General features: G+C 40.2%; 1 protein-coding gene across 19 annotated transcripts in view; it reads left to right on the top strand.

Annotated features, from left to right (window-relative positions):
• Positions 1-25,220, top strand: part of Kalrn (kalirin RhoGEF kinase) — a 598,249-nt gene that overhangs the window by 43,660 nt on the left and 529,369 nt on the right. For 5 of the 19 annotated variants that reach the window (XM_090345051.1, XM_090345016.1, XM_090345034.1 and 2 more), the window contains exon 1: positions 21,473-21,628. The exons of the other annotated variants lie outside the window; for them this stretch is intronic. In XM_090345051.1, the coding sequence (XP_090201177.1) occupies positions 21,562-21,628 (67 nt within the window). In that variant the 5' untranslated portion in view covers positions 21,473-21,561. Of the gene's footprint in view, positions 1-21,472; positions 21,629-25,220 lie in introns of those variants that run through there. 19 annotated transcript variants of the gene reach the window in all.

Here is a 25,220-nt window from a genome sequence, read left to right as displayed (position 1 = left end):
CACTAGCACAACGATGTTCATTGCAGCACTATTTGCCATAGCAAAATTATGGAAACAACTCAGATGCCCTTCAATAGATGATTGGGTCAACAAGATGTGGTATTTATACACAGTGGATTTCTATGCTGCCATCAGAAAGAATGACATCACCCCATTTGTAAGGAAATGGAAAGACTTGGAAAAAATCCTATTAAGTGAAGTAAGCCAAACCCAAAGGAACATGGGCTCAATGGTTTCCTCATTTGTGATAATTAGTACAAACCTTGGACTCTCCTAACAGAGGATTACAATAACTCAAAACCTAGATACAAAAAGCCATAAAGGATGAGGCTAAATGAAAGGATATGGAAACAAGAGCTATATAATGCGTGATTGTTGTTCTTAATATACTATGTTGTTTCTCATCTCTTTTGTTGCCCTTGGTTATTCTCATATTGTTACAGTATCTTACCTTGTTACCTGGTGTGTGTGTGTGTGTGTGTGTATATATATATATATATATATATATATAAATATTTATTTATTTGAGATAGGAAAGGGAAGGGGGAAACAAGATGAGGGGAGGGGATAGGGAGGGAAATGGGGACAAAAACATGAGAGGGATATCAATGTATGTGAATTAATGCACCTTCTATCTGGTAAATATAACTGTAACCCTTCTATTAATTACGATAAAAAAAGAAAGAAAAACGTTTGTGGAATGGATGTTACTCTCAGTAAAACAGCTGTCTGGATAAGGTTCTACTTTAATGATTAATTGATAGTATCTCTTTCATAAATTCATCTCATAGATATTCTTGGGATGATTAGGCAATACACTTCCAGGATCCTGTAATGTGAACACTGGTAGGAAAAGAAGCCATTGTATTGTGTGTGGAAGGATGGTGACAGGAAAGAGGGGGATAGGGTGCTCTGGGGGCAAGTGGCAATGTCATTCAACATCCTGAGGATTGGAAGCTGTCTGTGACCAGACAGCTATCAGAATCTTGATTCAGAAACATAATTAATTGTTATAATTTTTTTTGTGTGTGCCAATAGTGAATTTGAACAAGCAGGGCATTGTAGTCTCAGTTGGTTTTTTTGCTCAAAGCTGGAGATCTACCATTTGATTGATATCTCCATTTTTGGCTTTTTGGCTGTTGAGACTCACAGACTTTACTGTATTGGCTGTCTTGAATCTTGATCTCAGATGTCAGTCTGAGTAACTAGGATTACAGGGATGAGCTACCAGCATTGGATGTAAAAATGATTATAATTTCAGTTTAACAAGTCTTTTTTACTTGCATTGGTTTACAAGTTCTTACTGGAAATAATTCTTGACTACCAGGTTTTCTGAAGTGACCTTTCACCAGTTGAAAATGTCCCAGAACAGAGACGAGGGTTGTTGATTGTATTCGTATTTTAAGCAGCATCTAAGTCTATAACAATGGCTAGAGAAATCAGGTTTTCTTTAAGAGCAGGGTGGAAGAACATTTTTTTCCACTTGGAAAACAAAATCATATAGTCTCATGATATCAGGGTAGGGTCCATTCTGTATTTGTTTATTGCTTGCTTGTTCTGTGGTTTCAGCTGTATAGATGCAGGAAGGAAGGCTGGAAACAGGAACTGGCTAGAGAGCTTCTTTGACCCTTCTGATGCTTCTTCTCCTTGGGTCAAGAAGAAAGATTTCAGTAGCAGATGATGTGATCCGCAGCTGCAGAGGAAGCCGAAGAACTTTGGCATCAGAGGAGATTGAGAGATGAAGAACTGCTAAGCAAGCCAAGAAATGTGACCCCAGAAAGGCCACAGAAGATAGGGGGTCTGTAGAGCCTGTAGGAAAGGAACGCACAGATGAAAGTGCACAGATCAAAGATCTTTGTAATGGAATAATGGGACATGTTTGGAGTTGTACTTTTATGTTGCTTCAAGAGGGATTAGTTTTGTGTTTTATTTAGTTAAAAAAATATTGGAAAACTGTTAATTTTTTTTGACCACACCTATCAATTAGAACTCAGAGTCAAGGCATCTACTGCCACCTGGTGGCAAAGTACACTGCTTGTGGGAACTGAAATAGTTTACATTGAAAAATCAATTCTACAGTGGAATTATGGAATCAGAATATTAGAGTTGATGATGATCTTAATGTTTCTATGGTTTTACTTAGAATGAAATTCAGCCTATTTTTCTGTATTGTTTCTTACTTGAATACTTCCAGTGACAGAGAGCTCATGAACTTACCTTGTAGACTATCCTGTTGTCATTCATTTATATTATATTTCTTTTTATTTTTAATAAAAAGGTAATTTGTCTTTTTAAATAAAAAGGTCTATTTGTCTTTGCACTTACTTCTAGAAAACTAAGCTTGCAGCTTAATCTAGGTAATAACCCTTCAAATATTTAAGCAATCTCTTTCTTTCTCTGTAATCTTCTTGTCTTGAGGCTAAATAGTTTCAGCTCTGTCAATCATTGTTGTGTCATGCTTTTCAAAATTCCACTAGCCATTTATTTTCTCTAGTTTCATCCTACGTTGTCAGTGTCCCTGCATAATTGTAGTTCTGGGTTGAGTCTAGCAGTGCTCCAACATGATCAGCTAGGTGACCTCTGGCCCTTGCAGATTATCCAGACACCAAGCCTCTGTCATGCTCTAGATAGCACAAGTTAGCTCTTTGCAATATTTCTACAGTGCTGACTCCTCTTAGCTTTGTGGCAACAGAAAGCCAAGGAATTTCTGCCTTCCTCTGCATTTTTGTACTTTTGTTTTTAAAGCTAAAGGAAAGACTTCACTGTAAAAAAAAACCTTAATTATGCAAATGAACGCAAAATACATTCTGCATTTCAGATATTGGTAAAGCCAAAGCCCTTTTGAAGTCTATACTACTTTATTCTCTCATTGAAGGTAAATCCTGGAGTCTTTGTGGACCTTTGGTGAATATACATATATTTATATATTTATCTGTAGAAATATACAAATTTCTTAAAGGTTTACTCTGTATCTGAATATGTATGTACTTTATAAATCTTTTTGCAACTTTTTTCATTTCCTGAAAATCTGTGTAACTAATTCTGTATAGCTTATCTGTATAATATATTCTTAACATGAATAGCCCATAGTTTTCTTAACAATTCAGCCAACATTTTTTAAAAAACATTATGAAAATACTGTAGGAATACTTGCAAATCAGCACGTTTCCTGTACACCTGTCTGTGTTTCTGTAGAGTAGATAAAGAAGACAATAAATGCTTGAGGAGTGATAAGTACACCTTATGTATATGTGAGGTATAAAGTTTTCCCTTACTGATTTTGACCTGAGGTTTAACTCTGATGAAATACTTTTACATCTTTATTTGGGACATGGATGATAATACTATAATATACATTAGACCATTATTTTTATTATCTGTCCACATTATAAGCATATTTCTGCTTCATTAAGGAAATGATTTTTTAATAAGTAAAACAGCAGTAGAGGGAGCTGATCTGTGTTCAGAGTTCCACATCCCTACAAAGCTCACTGCATCCTCCTAACAAATGTTCTGTAGGCCCTGAAATTTATTTGAACTAATTCCACCCAACTATGCTCTCATCTTATTCTTTTTTCATCATCTTATCTACCAGAATATCTTGGAGGACATTTACCAGAGGTCTAGTAGGAATCTAGACACATGTTCAATGACATTTTCTTCTCTATTCTAGTGGTTCTGTCTCAGAGGGAAATGAGTATAGCATGCACAAATTGCCCCAGGACAAGTGTCATTTAAAATAGAGCCCCGTAACTGTTTAATGAGCACTGTGTTTATACATCTCTACTCAAGAGTACATTTGGTCTCAAAGATACCAGGGAAAAAAAGCTGTCTATTCCCAGTTGACCTTACCTATCTGGTTCCTAGTCCAGTTAGTCTTCCAGGAAAATTGTATTTAATGACTGAGACAAAGCTGCCTTAGTGACAAGCTCAAGGGTTTTATTTCCAATGCTTTCTGGCTAATCTGTCCCACTCATGACAAACGGAGGCATAATCACACAACCATTCCCACAGGTCTACATGTATATTGTAGAGACATTTCTACATGTTCTCTGTAATAAAAGGAAAAAGGATGTTCTTCCAGTCAGACCCTTAATCATTTACACTATTATCTCTAAGAAGAATGGAAACAGTGAAAAATTTTAGAGTCATTTAAATTGGATACCGGTATTTGTTTTAAGTCATGTTCAAAATGGTAACGATGATAAGATTTGAGTAGGGTGGGAGGTCAAGAGTGCAGAAAGCATGACTCTTCCAGATTCTCCTTCAAGACAGGTGTGCAGTCAGAACACGTGTCCAGTGTCTTCCTGCTCCAGAGCTCCCCTGCTTCTGGGCTGGGGTTGGAAGAAACTATTGGCCTTTCTGCAGGTTGCCAGTCTTGAATGTTTCTCTGAGGAAAATATCCTGTATTCCTTCATTTTTAGGGCATCAGGGATGGAAAACATAACTGCAAGTATCTATGATATAATCAGAGAAAAGTTGCTTCAGCGTTTTCTTACTATAGGTAGAAGTTATATTTCCTTCATTCCTTCGGTGAGCCTGGGCTATTAAAGGCTTCAGACAGAATTACAGCTACGTAGCACTTCTCCCAAATCCCACAAGTGGCCTTTGGGGGTGGGATGGGGTAACAATGGTAGTTTTGCTTCAGAAAATAAAAGTAGAACAAACAGCAAGTAGTTAAGTAGTTCTTTAACTTCTTTTATTTCCCTGCTGAGAAAGTGAGAGAGACCACTGTTCATGAGTGCCCTTCTGAGAGAGGGAGCGTGGGGATCATGCACAGTGCAGAAGGGAAGAAGTGATACTACCTGAATGAACAGTCTGCCCTTGCAGTCTGGAGTGTCCCTTGGCTCTGGGCAAGGCACTATGTGAGGTGGATAGGATGCCTGGATAGGCTGGCAGTGTGGTGGGATACAAAGGGGCAATGATTTTCACAGGGAGGACTTAACTTGTTGAGGTCAGTTGGGTGAAAGCTGCCAGCAGACTGCATGAATGCAATGATCTGATGAGCACTATTTCTCTTAGATACATTAGATTGATACTTGGTAAAATATACTGATAAAGGAAAGACCATCAATGTACATTATATAAAAACTGAACTATATAATTCGAGAGCAGGGATGGGAGGGGAGAAATGGGAAAAAATGATAGAAGCAGTGACATTGATCAGAAAGCATTGTACTCAACTTGGTTTATTAAATTGTAACTTCTTTGTACAACTACATCATCATCATCATCACAATAATAATAATAATGATAAAAAGAAAGTTCACACCTACCACTATAGATTCACTCTCATTTATCCTCTAGTGCAGGACTGATAAACTGCACCCCGGGCATTCTATTTCTTCTTGTATATTCAGGCATAGTCCAGGGTGTGATGGTTGAAGGTATCAGCTGCTCAGCATCCACTCTCCACCATACATCTATCCATCCATCCATTCACTCAGTTGCTCATTTATTGAGTGACTTCTCTCTGCCAACCACTAGTGATATGACAAAGAATAGGAACTGGTTGGAGAGGCACGCATAGAGACAACTGGAATGTAATATGGTCCCAAGGAAATGTACAATGCTATGGGTGCACAGGCTGAAATTACACAGCTCAGCTGAGTAGATCAGGGAATGCTTCTTGGGGTCCTAGAGAGCCAGAACAGATAGTTAGATGAAGTTAGGGTAGGAACGCTGTGCCAGACCTTGGAAAAGCAGAGACAGTAGACCAAAGGTAAGAGATAGCTTAGCTTGGAAAAGTCAAAGGTGACTACATCATAATAATGGCAATCATAACACTAAATGCACTAAGAATATTTTCTGTATACCATGTGTTCCCAGCCCTTTATATTTACTAACGTATTTAGGTACTATTAATGTCCTGTTCACAATTTCACACAACTGATATATGGTAGAATTGGCATATGAGAACAGTGGCTCCAGAGTGTGGGTGGGGATAAAGCATTAACCTATGTTTGTAGCATTGATTTCCTGTGGGAATCCTGGCTGATTTTGGATAAGCCTGGGTCCTAGTGGTAGCATACAACTTGGAGGGTGTCTAGTTAAGGCTAACAGAGCTTCTGGCTTAACTTAATGGTTGAGTCTGCCTTTGTCAGCCGATGATGGGATCTTTGTCTCATTGGTTTTGTTATGTCTTGACCTATGTGAGCTGGTATCAGGGGATGCTGCACCTTACTTCCTAGTTAAGAATGAAAGTGGGGCAACAAGGAATAGTTTAATGATGGATAAGTAGCATTTTCCAGAGTAGATTCTCACCCCTGAATGGGGAGGAAGATGAGGGAAAATGGTTTAAGGCCCACTACCTACGCAACTTCTCCTAACTGCTTGGCCATTCTGTGTCTTTCTGGGGTCTGTAGATTTGGAAGAGATGGGTGAGGAAGAAGAATAGTTTGACTGGCAACTTGACCCCATGTGAATGGACCTGAAAAGAGCTGGCAATATTTGTTCTGCTTTCTTAACCCACATTAGACATGACAGTCCAATCCCAAGTCTTTAGGGTCCTTACTGGCCTTGTTCCTTTCTTTCTTTGGCAGGCCATGGTGGCTGGGACATAGCCCCGTGCCTTCCAGATGTCTATCCTTTCCCTAGAGCACACTACAACCACTTTTCAGAATCCCTGTGACTGTCCCAGGTGGACTCAGTATGGAACGGTATCCTCAGCAGCTTCCTCACTGCCTACTGCCACTTGCTCAGGAAAGCACATAAGCTTCACATCGGTATTTGGAAAAATTAATGCTTTCAAGATGAACTCTACACAGTCTTAGCACGTCTGTCTCTCTTTCTTTCACCATCTGAAAGAAAAGAAGCATTCTTAGACAATTACTGCCCAAGGGAGCCCAAGGACCGGCTTTGTTTATTGAACGTTTTTAGTTACAACACGTGAAGTTCTGGGATTTTTTTTTTTTACTGTCAATTTATTTCTTCTGTTTTTGGTTATAGGGATAGGGAAGATGAGTGAATTCTCAATTAACAGAGCACTTGGAGATTTCAGAATTACGAAAGGCATGTTCTTACATAGGTTCAGTCTTTGGGATGAATAACTCGGTAAAATGTGACAGATGAAACTCAGGCTCAGAGTTTACCGCAGGCCAACATCGCACCCAGATGTCCAGAGTCATTCAGATGCAGCTGTGTGGAGCCACATTCCCACCTGCAAGGGGCCATTTCCCCTTCCTCAGACATCTTCACAGTGTCTGCTTAGAGACACAGCACACAATTCATAGTCACAAGCAACATTAATCTTTGTTTACTTTCTGCCACCTCCTACAACCTGAAGCTCCTCATACCCAAATTCTACTTGAAGTAGGGATGGCACACTTAAAGTGGGCCCATTGCATGAGGAGGGATGGCCCCCTGAAAGCTCATGTGTTATGGCTTCCCTCCCCCCTTTTTGGGCAGATGTCATTAATTGATGGTGCACTGTTCCCCCGTCTGGCTTACATTGTGGCTTCAGAATCATTAGTATGAGGTTCTAAATAGTCTGTACCCCTTGGTTACAGCTGGAACTTGAGATAAAACAGTTGTCATCACTGGCAAAAGTCCCCTAAGTTGTCTTGAGTGGCTGACAAATGAATAGTATGAGAGGAGCTTCTCAAGTTCATGGAGAGCCCATTAGCCTCTTGTGGTGTATGAGGGATGTGGAACAAAGTTGAGGGTAAAAGGAATTCTCTTGGCACACAGTGATAGAACTTCATCTGCTTGGCACTTGGGTAGGTGGATAAGCCTAGAGATCTGGTTATTCTGACCCGTAGTTTGTCTGACCATCTCACACTTCAGATTTTGGGAGGAGTATGAAGGGGATGGAAACTGCAGCCTTGCCCTGAAAGGGAAATCTCCCTTTCAGAAAAGATTCCAGCTGTACCTTTAGTCAGCCTGAATGTTTCATGCTCTGAAAGTTACTAAAGTAACAAGTGCTTATGCTAAACATATTATAATCAAATTTATAAGACACAATTCTCTTAATTACCTTCCTTCACATCTAAAAGATACTGTTAACAGTTTGGTGTACATTTATGGGGATTCTTAGTATGTATGTGTGTGTATATGCATATCTCTGGATTCTTATCTGTATGCAGTTTTTACTCACAAAGTGGTAATACAAGTTATTTTCATTTATTTTGAAAACTGCATTTTCTCAACAATAGAGTATGGATATCCTTTCCTATAATTTCACATCAAATTGTATCTTGTTCATAATTTCCATGTGTAATATACACTATCATATTTTATCTTACTAGCTACTTATTGTAGAACATTTAAGTTATGCCTCCACTTTTTCTTGTGAATAGTTTTATTATCTTTAAATAGTTGTACAAAGGAGTTGCCATTCACAGGAGCAGTTTATGAATACAGTGTATTTTGATCAGTGTCACCCTTTTCATCATTCTCACCCATTCCTCTCTACCTTTTTGTTATTGTGCTTTTGGTTTTCCTATTACAAAATATACTGTAATGTGTGTGAATTCACACATAGAGAATAAAGACACTCCAGTTGGCATAGTATAGCTATTTCAGCAGACTTTTAGAAGTAGAATTGCTAGGTTGAAGGCTACATAGTGGTACCTGCTTATTATCCTTAGCCATGGTACAAAGCAAAAAATAGATTTGTAGTAGTTTCAGCACATCTTTAGGTGGAAGTGAGGCATATAAAAAATGACATGCCAGGCACTAGTGAGTCATGGTTATAAATCTAGGTACTTAGGAAACTGAAATCTGGATGACTGAGTTTCAGTGTCAGTCTGGACAGAAATGTCTATGATACTCCACTCCAGTTAACCAGAAAAAATGCCAGACTGGACAGCACATGGCTCAAGTGATAGAGTTCTAGCCATGAACATGAAAATCCAGCAAGAGTATGAAGCACTTAGTTTAAGCCTTGGTACTGGTACCACACACACACACACACACACACACACACACACACACACACACACACACACACACACACACACACACACCCAGTGCAAGAAAAGGGCTTAGAAGAACGACTTGTTGATAGAGTAATTGCGTAGCAAGCCTAAGGCCCTGAGTTCAGACCATAGTACCACTAAAAGAATTACACAATATGAAGGTCTTTGAATGGCCCTTATGCCTGTCTACTAAGCCCCTTGTCTCATAGGTAACCATTAGTCTAGTTACTTGTGAATACTTCAAGTGGTTCTTTTTTGTAAATGTAGGTAATTCTGAATCTGTATTTCACTCATTTCTTATGAAAAGTAATTGAATATTGGCTGTTGAGCATCCCTACTCTTAAAAATGATGCCAAGAAAGTTTTGGAGTTTGGATCCTTTTAAATGTTAGATTTTTAGATTAGGGATGGTGACCTGGAAAACTATGTAAATATTTAAAAAATCTTAAAGATTCTGAAATCAGAAAAACTACTGGTCCCAATCATTTAAGATAAGGGACACTCAGTTTCTATACTGTTCTGTTTCTTACATTTCAAACCAATAATAATACATGTTGATGATCTTTTCATATTGGAGAAAACCACATAATCATTTTAAGCGTATTTTTTCATCATGTGAGTGTGCTACATTCCACAACTGTAATCCTGGCTACTCAGGAGATTGAAATCTGAGAATCATGGTTCAAAGCTAGCCTGGGCAGGAAAGTCCATGAGACTCTTGTCTCCAATTAACCACCAGGAAATTGGATATGGTATTGTGGCTCATAGTGGCAAAGCACTAGCCTTGAGTGAAAAAGCTCAGAACAGCACCCAGGCCATAAGTTCAAGACAAAAAAAAAGAATGTTGAGAACTGTGTATCCATTCATATCTTTATGTTGGCTTTTAGCCTCATTTTTTTAACTATAAATTTAAATGGTTGCAAATAATGTATTTTCTAGCCTGTTGCATATTGTATTTAGCCTTTAAATATGTTTTTTCATAATCTCAGAGCTGCAGATTTATATGAATTGGAAAAGGCAAGTCTCATCAAAGGAAGCAGCCAAATCAGATATATTCACTTCCTGTCAGAGAACATAAGACTTCTTTTTAAAATTCAGGCAAGTGTGTTAATTAAACATTCTCTGTGACAACCCTGTCTTTCACAATTCTGATTTCAAAATTGGCAGACAGGTAGATAAATAGAGTTGCCATGCTTTTTGTCTTCTAGAAGAAATGGGCACAGTCCTTAGTACTTTCTTGGTGAGCTCATTTAGTCTGTGGCTTAGTTTACCACCAGAAACTTAGTTTCTCATCTCATCATTGCTGAGGAACATAGAAACTTGGTTTACCATATCTTCAGTACTGAAGGCTCTATGGATCATATGGACATAGTCTTAAGACTTCTTGAACATTGACTCTTTCATGGAACTTTCCAACATGTTAGGCAGCAGCAGGAGGATGCTAGCTAGGTAAGTTGGAGAAGCTGGACAGTTTTTCTTCCCTTCATGTAGGAGGTGTCACTGAGAATCTTCCCCTTTTGAAGGGCAGTAGAACAGCCTGGGAGACATAGATGTCTCCCAAATACAGAATGCTTGAATTAAAATCAGAACTGCATGTGGGTTACTTGGCTCTTAACAGTGGCAGAATTAATTGACATTGGTTTTGAACTGGTTTATTTGTCCTAGTAGGGCTCAGGGATTAGGAATTTCAAGCTGATGTATCCCTTGTATTGGTGTGTTGTGTTTTATATATCTTATTTCCTCATGGAAATTATTCAGATTTTTTAAGACTGGTCTTCAAATAAAAGATGAGGAAACTGGGATTTAGGAAACTTAAATGATTTTCACCATTACTCAGCTATAAAGAAATTTGGGATTTGAATCCGTGGTTCAATTCCAAAGCCCTAGCCCTATCAAAATGATAGGTTTAATGAATTCTCAGGAGTCTGGTGGTTTTTTTTGGGGGGGGGGAGGTATTTTTGTTTTTGCCAGTCCTGACTCTTGAATTCAGGGTCTGGGCACTGTCCCTGAATTTTTTTTGCTCAAGGCCAGCACCACTTGAGCCACAGCGCCAGTTCTGGCTTTTTCTATTTATGTATACTGAGGAATTGAACCCAGGGCTTCATGCATGCTAGTCAAGCTTGAATCTGTTGTTTTTAAGAACCATAAATAGACTTCATGTGCGGAAAAACAATTATCACAGCAAATCCTTATCTTTTGGAAAATAAGAACAAAGGAAAAGGTAATCAAGTTACTTCTTGTTAATCTTGTTTGTATATGTGTGAGACATTGAAGGCATTAATTAGTCTAATATTTTGGTTGAATACTGGGTTGCCCCAGTATTACAGACATTAAAAAGTTTTCAAAAACATCTGAGAGAACATAGAAAAATGATAGATAACTATCAAGGAATGAATGCTAACCAAAAGGTAGCATTTTTTTGTGATACAGTGTACTCTGATTCTATGGAGCTTTATATTCATATTTATAAACCCTAATCCTCAGAGTGTGGTTTCTGATTTTACTGGCCAGAAGTACGGAGCAGGGCTGTTTGGCAAAATTTTTGGAGAGGATAAGAGAATGAAGAGAAAGCCTCTCTATGTGGGCTGGGTGAGGTGTGATATTTCAGTTATGACTGGCAACTTCCTGATTCTCTGTGAGTTGGAAGAATTAAAAGATGAGAAGAACTTATAAGAAGAGCCACACCTCTGGAGGGGTAGCTAAAATTCTGGTCCTGCAGTGTCCTCAGGTCATGGAGTCATGCCACTTCCTTTGGTGGGTGAATAGATGGTTCTCAGTGGCAGGACTGGAGGAGCAATATTAGTGGCTATGAGGGAAGTCTAGGATGTAATAACCAGCTTGGATAACTTAAATCTCTTAGGTCAGGTGGCTCCTTCAACTATTTCCTAGTTTTTGTTATTCATTTTAAATCCCTCTCTTCAGGAAGAAACACTGAGTGTGGCAGTACATATCTATTATTCAAACACTTGGGCTGTGGTAGTCTAGGCTACATATCAAGGCCTGTCCTAAAAACTAACAACAAAAACACAAAATGAGAGAGAGAGGAGCAGAGACAGAGAGATAGACAGAGACACAGAGAGAAACAGCAAGAGAAACAGAGATACAGAGACAGAGAATATATAGAATTACTTGGTAATAACCGGTATGGTGGCTCATGCCTGTAATCCTAGCTACTCAGGAGGCTGAGATCTGATTATCAAGGTTCAAAGCCAGCCTGGGCACAAAAGGACCTGAGACTCTTATCTCCAATTAACCTCTAGAAAACTGGAAGTGGGGCTTGGCACAAGGGTAGAGTGGTAGCCTTGAGCTGAAGAGCTCAGGGATAGCACCTACGCCGAGCTCAAGCCCATGACCCACAAAAAGAAAAAGAATTACTTGGTAATTTAAGTGATTTGGTAGCTAGTCAGTAATCCTGTCCTGAGTAGGAAGTGGATTAGGAGAGGGAGAGAGGAAGGGTGAGGGAAGCCCTAGTTCTAGTGAATTGTCATCAACAGGTAGTGTGACAGAGATATGCCTATGAAGTCTTAAGAGCCATGGAACTTCCTCCTTTTACCCTAAACACCCTGTTCTCACCACCTTCTGGAGGCCCAGACTTCACTATAGAAACATTAAGCTCTCATTACCTTAGTGGGGAGGGGGTTATCATAATATTTGGCATGAGATGTAATCAAAAGGATTAAGGCCCAGAATGAGTGAGCTTTACAAAGCAGACAAAAAGAAAGGAGTCTACATTTTTTCAATGAACATTTTGTAAAACTTCTCAACAGAATACTGGCCAATTGTCTTCAACAACTCATCAAAATATTATACACTGTGATCAAACAGGATTCATTACAGGGATGCAAAACTGGTTCAATATATGCAAGTCAATTAATATAATTCATCACATCAACAGAGCAAAGGCAAGAATCACATGATTATCTCAATAGATACAGAAAACCATTGACAACATCCAATTAGGAATCCATGGAACATTCCTCAGTATAATAAAGGCTGTGTATGGCAGACCTACAGCTAGCATTATACTTACTGGTGAAAAGCTAAAGCCATTCCCTCTAAAATCAGGAACGAGACAAGGATACCAACTCTCTCCACTCCTCTTTTTTTTTTTTTGCCAGTACTGGGCTTGAGCTCAGGGCCTGAGCACTGTCCTTGGACTTTCTCAAGGCTAGAACTCTACCACTTGAGCCTCAGCACCACTTCCGGCTTTTTCTATATATGTGGTACCAAGGAATCGAACCTGGGTCTTCGTGCATGCTAGGCAAGCACTTTAACCACTAGGCCAAACTCCCGGCCTCTCCACTCCTCTTTAATGTAATATTAAAATTTCTAGCCAGAGCAATAAGGCAAGAAGCAAACATAAAAAGGGGATTGAAATAGGGAAAGAAAAAGTGAAACTTTCCCTCTGCAGATGACATGACTTTGTATTTAAAGAACCCTAGTTGCTTGAGCTGATTTGAAACTTAGGCAAAGTAGCAGGGCATAAAATTAACCCTCAAAAATCAATTGCTTTCCTGTATGCCAACGAAAGGAGTGAGGCAGAAATCAGGAAAGCAACTCCTTCTGTGAAAGCTTCAAAGAAAATAAAGTACTTAGGAATGAACTAAGAATGTAAAGGATCATTATAATGAAAACTTTAAAACCCTGAAAAAGGAAATTAAAGCAGAACTTCCAATCCATACTCCTGGATTGGAAGAATTAACATGGTGAAAATGGCAATCCTGCCAAGGGCTATCTACAAATTCAATGAAATACCCATCAATATCCCAATGTCATTCTTTAATAAAATAGAGGAAGCAATCCAGAATTTCATATGGAATAATAAAAGACCAGCATAGCAAATACAGTCCTTAGCAGAAAACAGCACTGGAGGAATATCAATACAGAGCTATACTAACCAAAATAGCTTGGTACTGGTACAGAACAGGCGTGAGGACCAATGGAATAGAACTGAAGACCCAGAAATCAACCCACAGACCTATGGTCACCTAATCTTTGATAAGGGAGCCAAAAAAAAATAGAATGAAAGAAAGACAGCCTCTTCAACAAGTGGTGCTGGCAGAATTGGTTAAGCACCTGTAGAAAACTAAAGTTGGATCCTTCTATGTCACCCTGCACCACAATTAATTCCAAATGAGTCAAAGACTTTGAGGTAAAATCACATATCTTGAAAACTTTACAAGAAGGAATAGGAGATACACTAGATCTTCTTGGCACAGCTCGAAACTTTCTTAACAAAGACTCAGAAACACAGCAAATTAAAGGAAGTTTGGACAAATGGGACTGCATTTAACTGCAGAGCTCTGTATGGCAAAGGACATAGCTACCGAGTTAAAAAGCCCACAGAGTGGGAGAAGATCTTTACTAGCCATACAACAGATAAGGGCTTCATATCCAAAATATACCTACAGCTCAAACAGTTGAATCTCTCAAAAACAAATCTTCCAAGAAACAACCATTCCGATAAAAGGTGGGCTAAAGATTTAAAGAGAGACTTCTCTGAAGAGGACATAAAAATGGCCTATGAACACATGAAGAAATACTCGACATCTCTGGTCAAGAAATGCAAACCAAAACAACTTTGAGATTCCACCTCACTCCAGTTAGAATGGTCATTATCAAGAAATCTAATAACAACAGATGCTTGAGGGGATATGTTCAGGAGGAATCACTTTTACTACACTTGGTGGGAGTATAAACTCATTCAACCCCTATGGAAAGCAGTATGGCCATTTTTCAAAAGACTAAACATAGAGCTCTCCTATGACCCAGCAATTCCACTCCTTGGTATTTACCCAAATGTCCACAAGCCAGGCCATACTAAACCTATTAGCACAACGATGTTCTTTGCAGCACTATTTACAATAGCAAAGATCTGGAATCAACCCAGATGCCCCTCAGTATATGAATGGATCAAGAAGATGTGGTACTTATACACAATAGAATTCTATGCTGCCATCAGAAAGGATGACATCGCCCCATTTGTAAGGACATGGAAAGACTTGGAAAAAATCATCTTAAGTGAAATAATCCAGTCCCAAAGGAATAAGCTCAATGATTTCCCTCATTTGTAATAATTAACATGCATCTTGGACTTTCCTAGCAGAGGATCACAATAGCTCGAAAGCTATGCATATAAGGTCATATAGAATAAGACTAAATGAAATGAACTCTAGGATATGGAAACTAGAGGTTTATCTTTTTGATTGTTGCTCTTAATGTACTATGTTATTTCTTTTCCCCTTAGGGTTATTCTCATGTGGTTACTTTATCTGACTTTGTTATCTGGTATATTGCATATACATTTATTTGAATTAGGGAAAGGGAAAGGGAAAGGGGGAAAATAAGATGATTGGGAGGGGGTAGGGGAAGTGAAACGAGTACAAAAACATAAGAAGGGGGCCAGGAGTTTGGCCTAGTGGTAAGAGTGCTTGCCTAGCATGCATGAAGACCCAGGTTCAATTCCTTGGTACCACATACATAGAAAAAAAAAGCTGGAAAGTGGTGCTGTGGCTCAAGTGGCAGAATGCTAGCCTTGAGAAAAGCCCAAGGACAGTGCTCAGGCCCTGAGTTTAAGCCCCATGACTAGCAAAAACAACAACAACAAAAACATAAGAAGGGGTATCAATTTGCAAGAATTAGTGTATCCACTACCTGATGAATATAAATGTAACCCCTCTATACATTACCCTGACAATAAAATTTAAAAAATAATAAATAAAAGAGAGGGGTCTATCTGTTGGTCTGGGGAGTGTTAGGGTGGTTCAAATGGCAGGAGATTCCTGTGGATTCCACCACCTGGTTCTAGTGGCTTCTAGGCACACTAGAAATCCTTACAAAAGGCAGAAAGGAGGAGTTCAGCTCCCCCATTTACTAGTTTAGAGGCTAGTACAGCAAGAGGTTGCATGAAATGAGCTAAGGGATAATTAAAGATCATTGCAGAGGTTGGAAGTAAGCAAGATAAAAGCTACACAGAAACTAGGGAAAAAAAGGTCAATTAGAATTAGCTCCCAATCCCCCACCCCTTTACTGAGGTGACCTTTAAAGCCATTGTTCAGATGTGCAGTGAAACTATGGTGGAAGACATATCTTCGGAGCCTGTGAAGAACTGAGGCTCATTTCTGTCTCTAGGTGCTTGGTCTCAAGCCCTCTATTCAAGGCCCTCTGCCGGACTTCAATGAGCCTCTTCTTACAGTGAACTCAGGGATTTCCTCCTTTGACACTAAAGGCAGGGCAGCGAGGCAGATGGAGAGGGGAGGTGGTATATTCTAGAATTCAACTAAAATACAGTAGACCCCTGGTATTTACAGGCACATAGTTCCAAGAGAATGTTGTTGAGGAGAAAAATATCAAAGGCTCAGGATGCAATCCTTGATTGTTTTTTGCTATAATGCTTTTCAACTTCCAAAGAGTTTACCACCTTTCAATACATCTAAAACTTCCACTATCATTTAAATTACTCTTACCTTATTGTTTTAGCCATCATTTGAGTTTTTCATGGCAACAGCATAGTTTCATAAACTAAAGAACAGGGAACCATACACACATCATATTTTAAACACAACTGATACTAAGTTGGGATCGATTTAGAGCAACTCCCATTTTTTGTTTTGTTTTGTATGCCAATCATGGGGTTTGAACAGTGCCTGTGTGCTGTCCTTGAGCTTTTTAGTGTGAGGGCTAGTAGTCTACCACTTAAACCACAGCTCTACCTCCGGCTATTTTGGTATTTAACTGGAAATAAAGTATCTCACTGATTTTCCTGCCTGGACTGGCTTTGAACCATGATCCTCAGATCTCAGTCTCCCAAGTAGCTAGGATTATAGACCTGAGCAACTGGCTCACTCCCAGCTCCACTTTGAGTGAAATACAAAATGTGAGTGTTGGAATTAAAATTTTTTGTTTCTGAAATTTCTTTTGGTTTTTGAAAATGTAGTGTAATTTTGACTATACTTGGCCAAAATCATGGGTAATGAAAGCACAAATGACACAGGCTTACTATAGCTAAATGAAGTTGGTGCTGAGGGTAAGGGAGAAGAACAGTGGCAGCAGAAGTAGGTAGATCACCATCTCAGAATCATCTGGGGAGCTTGTTAAAAATGTAGGCCCTTGGGAGTGAGGCCTCATTATCTGTGTGAATAGCCAACCCTCAAGGCGGTTCTGCTGTCCATTAATTTGAGAACTCTGAGATAGTGAATGTGTTAGGTTAGGAGGAAAAGGCCTCCTGGGAGAGGTGGACTTGAATTTCAGTATCTAGTGATACTGCCCTCAAGTGTGGACCTAAGGAGCCTGTTTACCTACGGACGCAGGCTCTTATAAGAGAGACTAGCAGGTGTCTATCCCAACCCTTTGATGGTGTCTCTAAGAGTGTGTTGCTACTGGCTTTCTTTCACTACTCAGTGCTAATTGCTAAGGGGACAGAAGTGCAGTGGGAGGTAGCTGATGATGGCGTCTGCTGGAGTGTTTGATTCATGTTGCAATTGAAACACAGCTTGTAGGGCAAAATGGCAACTTGGTGGAACCCATTTCCTGAGGTGAGGTGGGAGGGGAACACTATGTCTGTGGATATTTTTTACTCCAATTCGTGGGTACCAGCAACTGGCCGTTTCTAATGTAGCCTTCTCTGGTCATGTAGCTCAAGTGTGTCAAGTACCAGCCAGGGCTGTTGAGGAAACAGTGGTTATTACCCTGGAAGGTGAGTAGGAAAAGATTTGGGAGATGATTGGTTCTTTCTTCCTTCAACGCTGCTTGCCTTCTGCTCTCTCTACTTGTGCTGGCTTTATGTGATCAGGAACATAGTGTTTTCCTCTTGGGGTGGGTAGAGAGAGGGAGAAAGAACAGTGCCAAGGAATGTAAAAAGAAGAGAACACATTTCCATTATGACACTGAATAATTGCTGAGCACTCAGACAGGCAGTGGCCTTCTGCAGTGTATGATTGTTGCTGTCCTGGAGGCACTGTCTGTCCCTGGGGATGTCTCTGCTGGCTATGGGGTGGGCTGGAGGAAACATACCATTGACAATGGCTGGCTTATTTAACCATAATGAAGAAGGAGCCACCGGTGGAAGTATTGTTTAAGACCAAATAGCAACAACAACACCAAACCTACTAATAAGGCCCTGTCCTGGCCTTTCTAATTGCACTGCATCTAAATGGCAACTCTGGCAGTGTCTTAGAACATTTTATTCAACTTTTGTAGGGGCTGCATTTATAGGAAGTCTTATGAGGTTCTGTGGGAGTAAAAAAAAAAAAAACAAAACAAAAAAAACAGTGGTGGGCTGAAAAGCCCAGCTTGATGGTCTAAAGACAGTCTCGAGTAAAATTTTGGACTGAATAAATGGGTTCCTCCTGAGCTTGGCCCAATAGGTAAATTTGTGTTCTTGTGTTCACTGTGTGCGGGGGAAGTGCTTGCACCCATGTTGTTACCAGTCTTTGTTCACTTTCCCTAAAAAAAAAAATGAGGCTGTTTGGAATGTTTTGCTCTTGATTGTTAGAGTGAGAGACAAGTGTTCACCAGGCCCGAGGTGAGGGGAGGACTTGGACCATCAGCACTGTGGTAGCATTCTAGTTTAAACAGTGAGTACATAGGCATTGATACCATCTGCTTCATGGTAGATAGATGCTCTTCCCAATGCCTCTCTCTGTCAAGGTTCTACTAGGAGCCTCCCATTTCAGATTTCTCTTGAGTTAGGAAGAGATTTTGTATTCTTATTTGAAGATGTACTCTCTGGGCAGTCATAAGCTGGGGACCGAAGGAACAGATCAAAGGCTCATGATCAGTGTCTACTTTAAGACCTTCTACTCATCAAACTTCCCTGAAGGAGCCTCCTAAAGACAGTAATTAGCAGATAGCCCCACTGTGAAGGGCAAGTGTTACATTTTTCCAGAGAACTGAGGGCAAGAAATACTCTTAGAGAAAAGACAGATTTCACCTATACATCATCTGGCCTTACACATGTTCCTTAACCTTCTGTAATGGGTATTTGTTCTTCTGTAGCTGGAAGAAGATGATTCCTGTCCAACAGACCTTGCAGAGCTGTTAAGAGGCCCAAAGGAGTTGATGGATGTAAAAGTACTTTGTGAACTAAAACATACTGGCCACATGTGAACCATGGATTCTTGTTATTCATAAAAGGGGAGACTGTGGGTCACTTCTCTCTGGAGAAAGGAGGGGGGCTTTACATTCTTGTGTTAACTACTCACTGCAGTCTTGTCCATTTAAGGGAATAGAATAATATTAATATAACCCCAAGAGGTAGCTTCTTGTGTGGTAGTGTCTCTGTTCTATCTTGTTCCCTTTAAGAAGAAACCATAAGGCAATAGTGTTGCTAGGCAGGAGCCTGTAGGTAGATATGATAAACTCTGCCTACTTTCTCCTTCCCCTTTTTCCCTCCTAGGACTTGCCCCCTGGATATGCCTCCTTTCTTTCATTTCTTTTTTTTTTTTGTCAGTCCTGGGGCTTGAGCTTTCTCAAGGCTAGTGCTCTACCACTTGAGCCACAGCAGCACTTCCAACTTTTTGTGTGTATGCAGTACCAAGGAATCAAGCCCAGGGTTTTGTACATACTAGGCAAGCACTCAGCCACTAGGCTATAGTCCTGGCCCAACATGCCTCCTTTCTAGCCTGAGCTCTGCAGAAATTTGCAGCCTATCTCATTTTCAAGTTCCTAGGAAGAACAAGACCCTAGGAGGGTCTGCTTGCACCTTGCACCAGCTGTCTGACAGACCAGGAGGCTAGGAGATCGGCATTCTGTTAGAATGTTCTGTAAAACTGAACCAAAGCTGTGAGAAATATGTGCATGGTTACTGGAAAGTTTTCAGACTTGGGGGATGAGGTTGTCCTAGACCAGGAGTCCCCTCAGATTTCATTTTGTGAACAGGACTCCAGGTCACCAGGGGAAGAGCCTCATCATGTGTGGCTAGCTTACTGACTGAGCAGTTCGGAGGAAGGCAAGCACAGGGTACTGTGCCATCCTTCTTTCGCTCTTTTTTTTTTTTTTTTTTTTGCCAGTCCTGGGCTTCAGCTCAGGGTGGGAGCACTGTCCTTGGACTTTCTCAAGGCTAGAGCTCTACCACTTGAGCCACAGCACCAATTCCAGCTTTTTTCTATGTATGTGGTACTGAGGAATCAAACCCAGGTCTTCATGCATGCTAGGCAAGCACTCTACCACTAGGCCAAACTCCCAGCCCCGCTTCTTTCGCTCTTAATTAGTGGCCAGGAACTGAAAACACAGAGTTCATTGTTTTCCTTACTACACAAATGGAACTCTTTGGGTTACCCAGATTCATTTGTTTGTTTATTGATTTAATTAGAAATCACTTGAATTCTTGTGGCATCCAAGGTACTATATTGGGTACTTTGTTTTTCTTTTTTTTTTTTTTTTTTTGCCAGTCATGGGCTTGAGCTCAGGGCCTGAGCACTGTCCTTGGACTTTCTCAAGGTTAGAGCTCTACCACTTGAGCCTCAGCACCACTTCCGGCTTTTTTCTATGTATGTGGTACCGAGGAATCGAACCCGGGTCTTCATGCATGCTAGGCAAGCACTTTAACCACTAGGCCAAACTCCCGGCCCCTATATTGGGTACTTTGAAGGACACATATGATTAAAAAGCAGATCCTACCTTCATGAGGTTTATGGTCTAGTAATAGAAAAGAGTCATATACAAACAAGAAAGTGAAATGAAAATAATGATAAAGGAAAATTGATGAGGGAAGGCTATTTGGATTCTATAGCTACTTGGATTCCATGGTCTTGGCCTGGATGAGAAGTGGAAGTGGGAAGGAGTGTTGTTGGTAGAAGCAAAGGCCTGTGTGAGGATTCAGGGGAAGTTTGAGCAATTGAGGATCTGTCTGGTACATACATCACGGAAGGGAAGGAAAGGCTAGGGAGAACCTTCAGTCTGCCACAGCCTGCCAAGTGAAATATCAGGAATGCTGTAATACTCCTCTACTCTGTGCCCTATAATACTGATGTGAAACAAATATTGGTTCATAAAGGATACTGAAGCCAAGAGATTTGAAGTAGCTTGCTTAGGAACAGGAAATGTTAAGTTGTAACCAGGATTTGAACTCAGAACCCATGCTGTCTGTCCTCTAATTGGATCCTCCATGGATCCAATGTGAAGAAAGGACTGTAAGCCTTTTCCTATTCTAGTGGGTTTAGCACTCCTGAAGGAGGGCCTCACAGGCCCTCAGGCAGGCAGGCTCCTGGCCTTCTTGACGAATGGTTAAGCATGTAGCTTTCTAGTCTCTAGCCTACTAGAAGGAAGGAGAAGCTGGGATGGTGGGGGATACTGGAATGAAATTTAAAACATGGCGTTTCCTTCCTAAAGACTATCTCAAACCTCACCTCTTTGCAAAAGCCCTCTCTGACTCCCTCCCCCGCATCTCCAGCCTCCCCTTGGGTCCATGCAGGCTCGGTTTGCACACGGTGGCGCGTTGTTCTGCACTTGTTCCTTTGTTGCTGTGAAACGGGCTCCCGTCACAGTCAGCCTCTGTGTGGGAGGACTGTCTTTACAGGCAGGCATTTGCTTAGAGCAGTCTGCGTGTAAGCCCAGCATCCAGCGATTCTGGCCTTCTTGAGTCGGTGGTGGTGGGATGAGGCTCTGCCCTGGGGACTGGCTGTGAAGGATGAGTTCAGGGTGGGATGACGGACCGCTTCTGGGACCAGTGGTATCTTTGGTATCTCCGTCTGCTCCGGCTACTGGATCGAGGTATCCTGATTGTGTGTATGCTGATGTGTGTGTATAGTATATGTATGTGTGTGTGCACGTGCCTCTGTGTGTGTGTGTGTGTTTGTGTGTGTGTGTATGTGTATGTGTGTATGAGAGAGACAGACAGACATAGATACACAGAGAAAGATAGAACAGATAAAGGAGTTGGACCAAAAGGAGAGAGAAAGAATGAAACAGTAAACAACAAACCCATGGAAAGTAAAGACCCTTTTTTTCTGGGAACATGTGTGGCCCAGCTGAGAATGGGGTGCCTAGGATAATCTGGGGAACAGCTGTATGGCAGAATCACTTGCTGGGTTTTCATCAGACTCAGTATCATAGTCAAAGACAAGCCCTTGCCTGGACAGGTTCTCCATAAAACATCAGAGAAGTGGTACAGGAAGGAGAATGGTCCTTGCAGCAAGAAGCTGAGGTAGGGCATTGCAGGCACAAATCAGCTCTGCTACTCCCAACTCTGTGACCATTAGGAGAATTTGTGTGGCCTTTCTGAGCTTGTTTCCCCACATGTGAAATGGGTATGGCAGAACCTACCTGGTATGGTAGTTACTATTTAACCATGCATATAAATAATAACATCATAGCTAGTGTGCATACTTGGGGAATAGTGAAGGTGAAGTTCCTCTCTGCCTGTTTCTCAGGAGCTACAGCACCTGTCCTGAGAATATCTTTGGTGACTGCAAACAAAGCTAGTACAAAATCTTCTGGTGGTTAGTGAAAAGGCAAAAGAGAGCCAGTTTTATTCCTTAAATTAATCTTGACTTTAATACATTTCATCATCAAGTATTAACATGATCAAAATCCCCTCACAAATCCAGACATTGTGTTGTAAGGAAAAGCCATTGTGAATTTTGTATAGAAATTGAATTTTTTTTTTGCCAGTCCTGAGCTTGAGTTCAGGGCCTGAGCACTGTCCTTGGACTTTTTCAAGGCTAGAGCTCTATCACTTGAGCCTCAGCACGGCTTCTGGCTTTTTTTTTTTCTATGTATGTGGTACTGAGGACTTGAACCCTGGTCTTTGTGCATGCTAGGCAAGCACTCTACCACTAGGCCAAACTCCCGGCCCTAGAAATTGAATTTTTTAAAATGTTGAATGTTATTTTTAAGAGCTTTAACTCCTTTAAGAAGTTTTGCCAAGAGTGAGAGCAAATTCCCGATTAAAAAGATGGTCTTGGGAAAGCTCTGCCATATACCACAAGGTGTATTCATTTCTGTCAGAGATACTTAGTTGTGACAGGAAGTCCAGTGGAAGAAGAGAGCTGCCCAGAGTAGGTGAACTAGGTCCTTGTCAGGAGAGAAATTAAACATGGAGGAAACCAAACCAGCACATTTGGAATGCAGTCTTTCACTAACACTGAGACACAGACAGGTGGGAGCCCAGACTTAGATGAGATGAGGATGTAAAAACAACAACAACAACTTTATGCTGAAAATGTTCCTCTAGTTTTAAAGAAAAGCCAAAATAAATGGAGTTGTGTACAAAAAAACAAAGGCAGAGGGGAGCCAAAATGTCATACTGGTAGATAGCCTAGACTAAGGGAAAGGAAGAAAATGATTCCCTTATCTGTGGATCTCAGGCAAGTTACTTAACCTCTATGTACCTTCTTTCCTAAAAAGAACTGATAATGATGGTTGTAGGACTAACTTAAGAGATTGCTATAAGGACTAAGTGAAGTTCTTATCTCATGTGAGTTACATGTGAAGTACTTATCTCAGTTCCTGGTATGAACAAAATACCCTCTAATGTTTAGGTTTTAGTAACAAGACAGTTAATTGTTACTCTCCTGTGAGCATCCTGGGAAAGACAGGAACAGGTGGTATATAATAACTAAGAGTTGAAAAAAGTTCAGTTAAGAATTGCTAGAGGCTTAGAGAAATAATATATTTATATGAACTAAATCAAGATTCAAACTAGCATGTGATGCTAATTTTATGAAGGAACTAGATAATAATATATATGCTATAATAATCATTTATTTTCAATTATCATAAAATGCTTGAATCCATGAATTGTAAACTTTCGTTCAGATTCTAGCTGCATTGCTTTCTAAATGCCCTTGAATAAATGATTTGTCCTTGATTCTTTAATCTGAAAGGTGGAATATTGTTAATATCGTCACTATCATAGACTCTTGGGAACATGTATGTATCAGGCCATGTGAAAGTGTCCTGAACAATGGATTGTGGATTCATAGATTATTCCAGATGGCAAAAGTGGGTTTTTAGAAATGTATGTCCTTCTATTTATGTTTGGTCACCATGTGTGGCTGTAATAACTTGAAGGTTTTTGTGGCTTTAATATAAACCGTGGGATTTCCTTCAATGTGAAGTTTTTGTACTAACAGCTCCTGCTTGTGTATCCCATTGGATTTCAGACTTTTGGTATTTTCAGGTTGGTGATGTTACCCAGTTGTTGTTAATGGACATCACAGCATTGTACATTCCCATTGTACATATTCACATTTATATTGAAACAGAAATAGGATACAGCAAGTTTAGTAACTACTGTTAACTAATATTGCATAAAAGGCAGTATGCCTTACAGACTGAGCTAGCTCATTGGGAGATACTTCATAAATACCTGTTGAACCAATAAACACATGAACTAATGAATGGATGGTAAACCTGCTTTTCAGTGCAGTTAGCCAATTTCTCTTAGATCTCTAGGGTAATATAATTTTACTTGCTTTATTAGTTCCAGGATTTTATGTTGTTTTGCTCTCATTGTTGTCTTGTCTCATATCATTTTGAAAGTTTCAGGCCTCAAGAAAGTGAGGAAGAAATACAAGACAAAAAGAGGTGGAGAATTATGAGTTTAGCCCAGGAAGTGGAAATAATTGACAAGTTGTGTGCCAGCTTGAGTCATCTTCTTGGCTGTGACTGGAGGAGAAATGAATCTGATTTGGCACATTTAGGAAAAGGGAAGAAACCTTAGAACATGTCATGGAGCAGAAATAAACTTTATATAGAAATAGCAGTGTACACTTTCTCATTGCCGAAGAATCTTTATTTCCTCCATCGTTCTACTAATGGTAGGATTTAAAAAATAAAAGGCATTGTTTTCTAAGATTGTACTAAACTGTATGGGCAAGGATTTATGTGATAATCAATGTCAACTCACCAGACATTACATTTTGTTGACTTATTCTCATTAATAACTCATTGTGTTTATTGTGTGTGTGACTGTGCTTACAGATGTTGGCTGATGGTTAACATGATGGAGACTGTCTATCAAAAAAATGTGTTCATGCAGACAAAGCATATAGGAGATGTATTGCTGCCTCTCATTGTTAATTTTTGGTGTACCCATGGGATCTTGACAAGGAAGGAGGGATTTGCAGTCCTACATGTACACCCAACATTTTGGTAGTGAAAAGACAAGCATGAAAGACTGGTTATTTTTATTCTTAGGGCCTCTGTGCGTTTCCTGGCATTCCAGAACCTCCGCCACTGGCTAGTTCATGAGGTATTTATTGGTGGTTTACAGATCCTGCTTGAGCTTTTGCTGGACACTGCTTGAAATAGACTGGAGGACAATTTATGTTGCCCAACGCCTGCTTCTGCTGAGCTATTA

This window comes from Megascapheus bottae, chromosome 1 (genome assembly GCF_031878675.1).
Source record: "Megascapheus bottae isolate mThoBot1 chromosome 1, mThoBot2.hap1, whole genome shotgun sequence".
In the NCBI taxonomy this organism is placed as follows: domain Eukaryota; kingdom Metazoa; phylum Chordata; class Mammalia; order Rodentia; family Geomyidae; genus Megascapheus; species Megascapheus bottae.
This window is presented reverse-complemented; position numbering and strand designations above follow the sequence as displayed.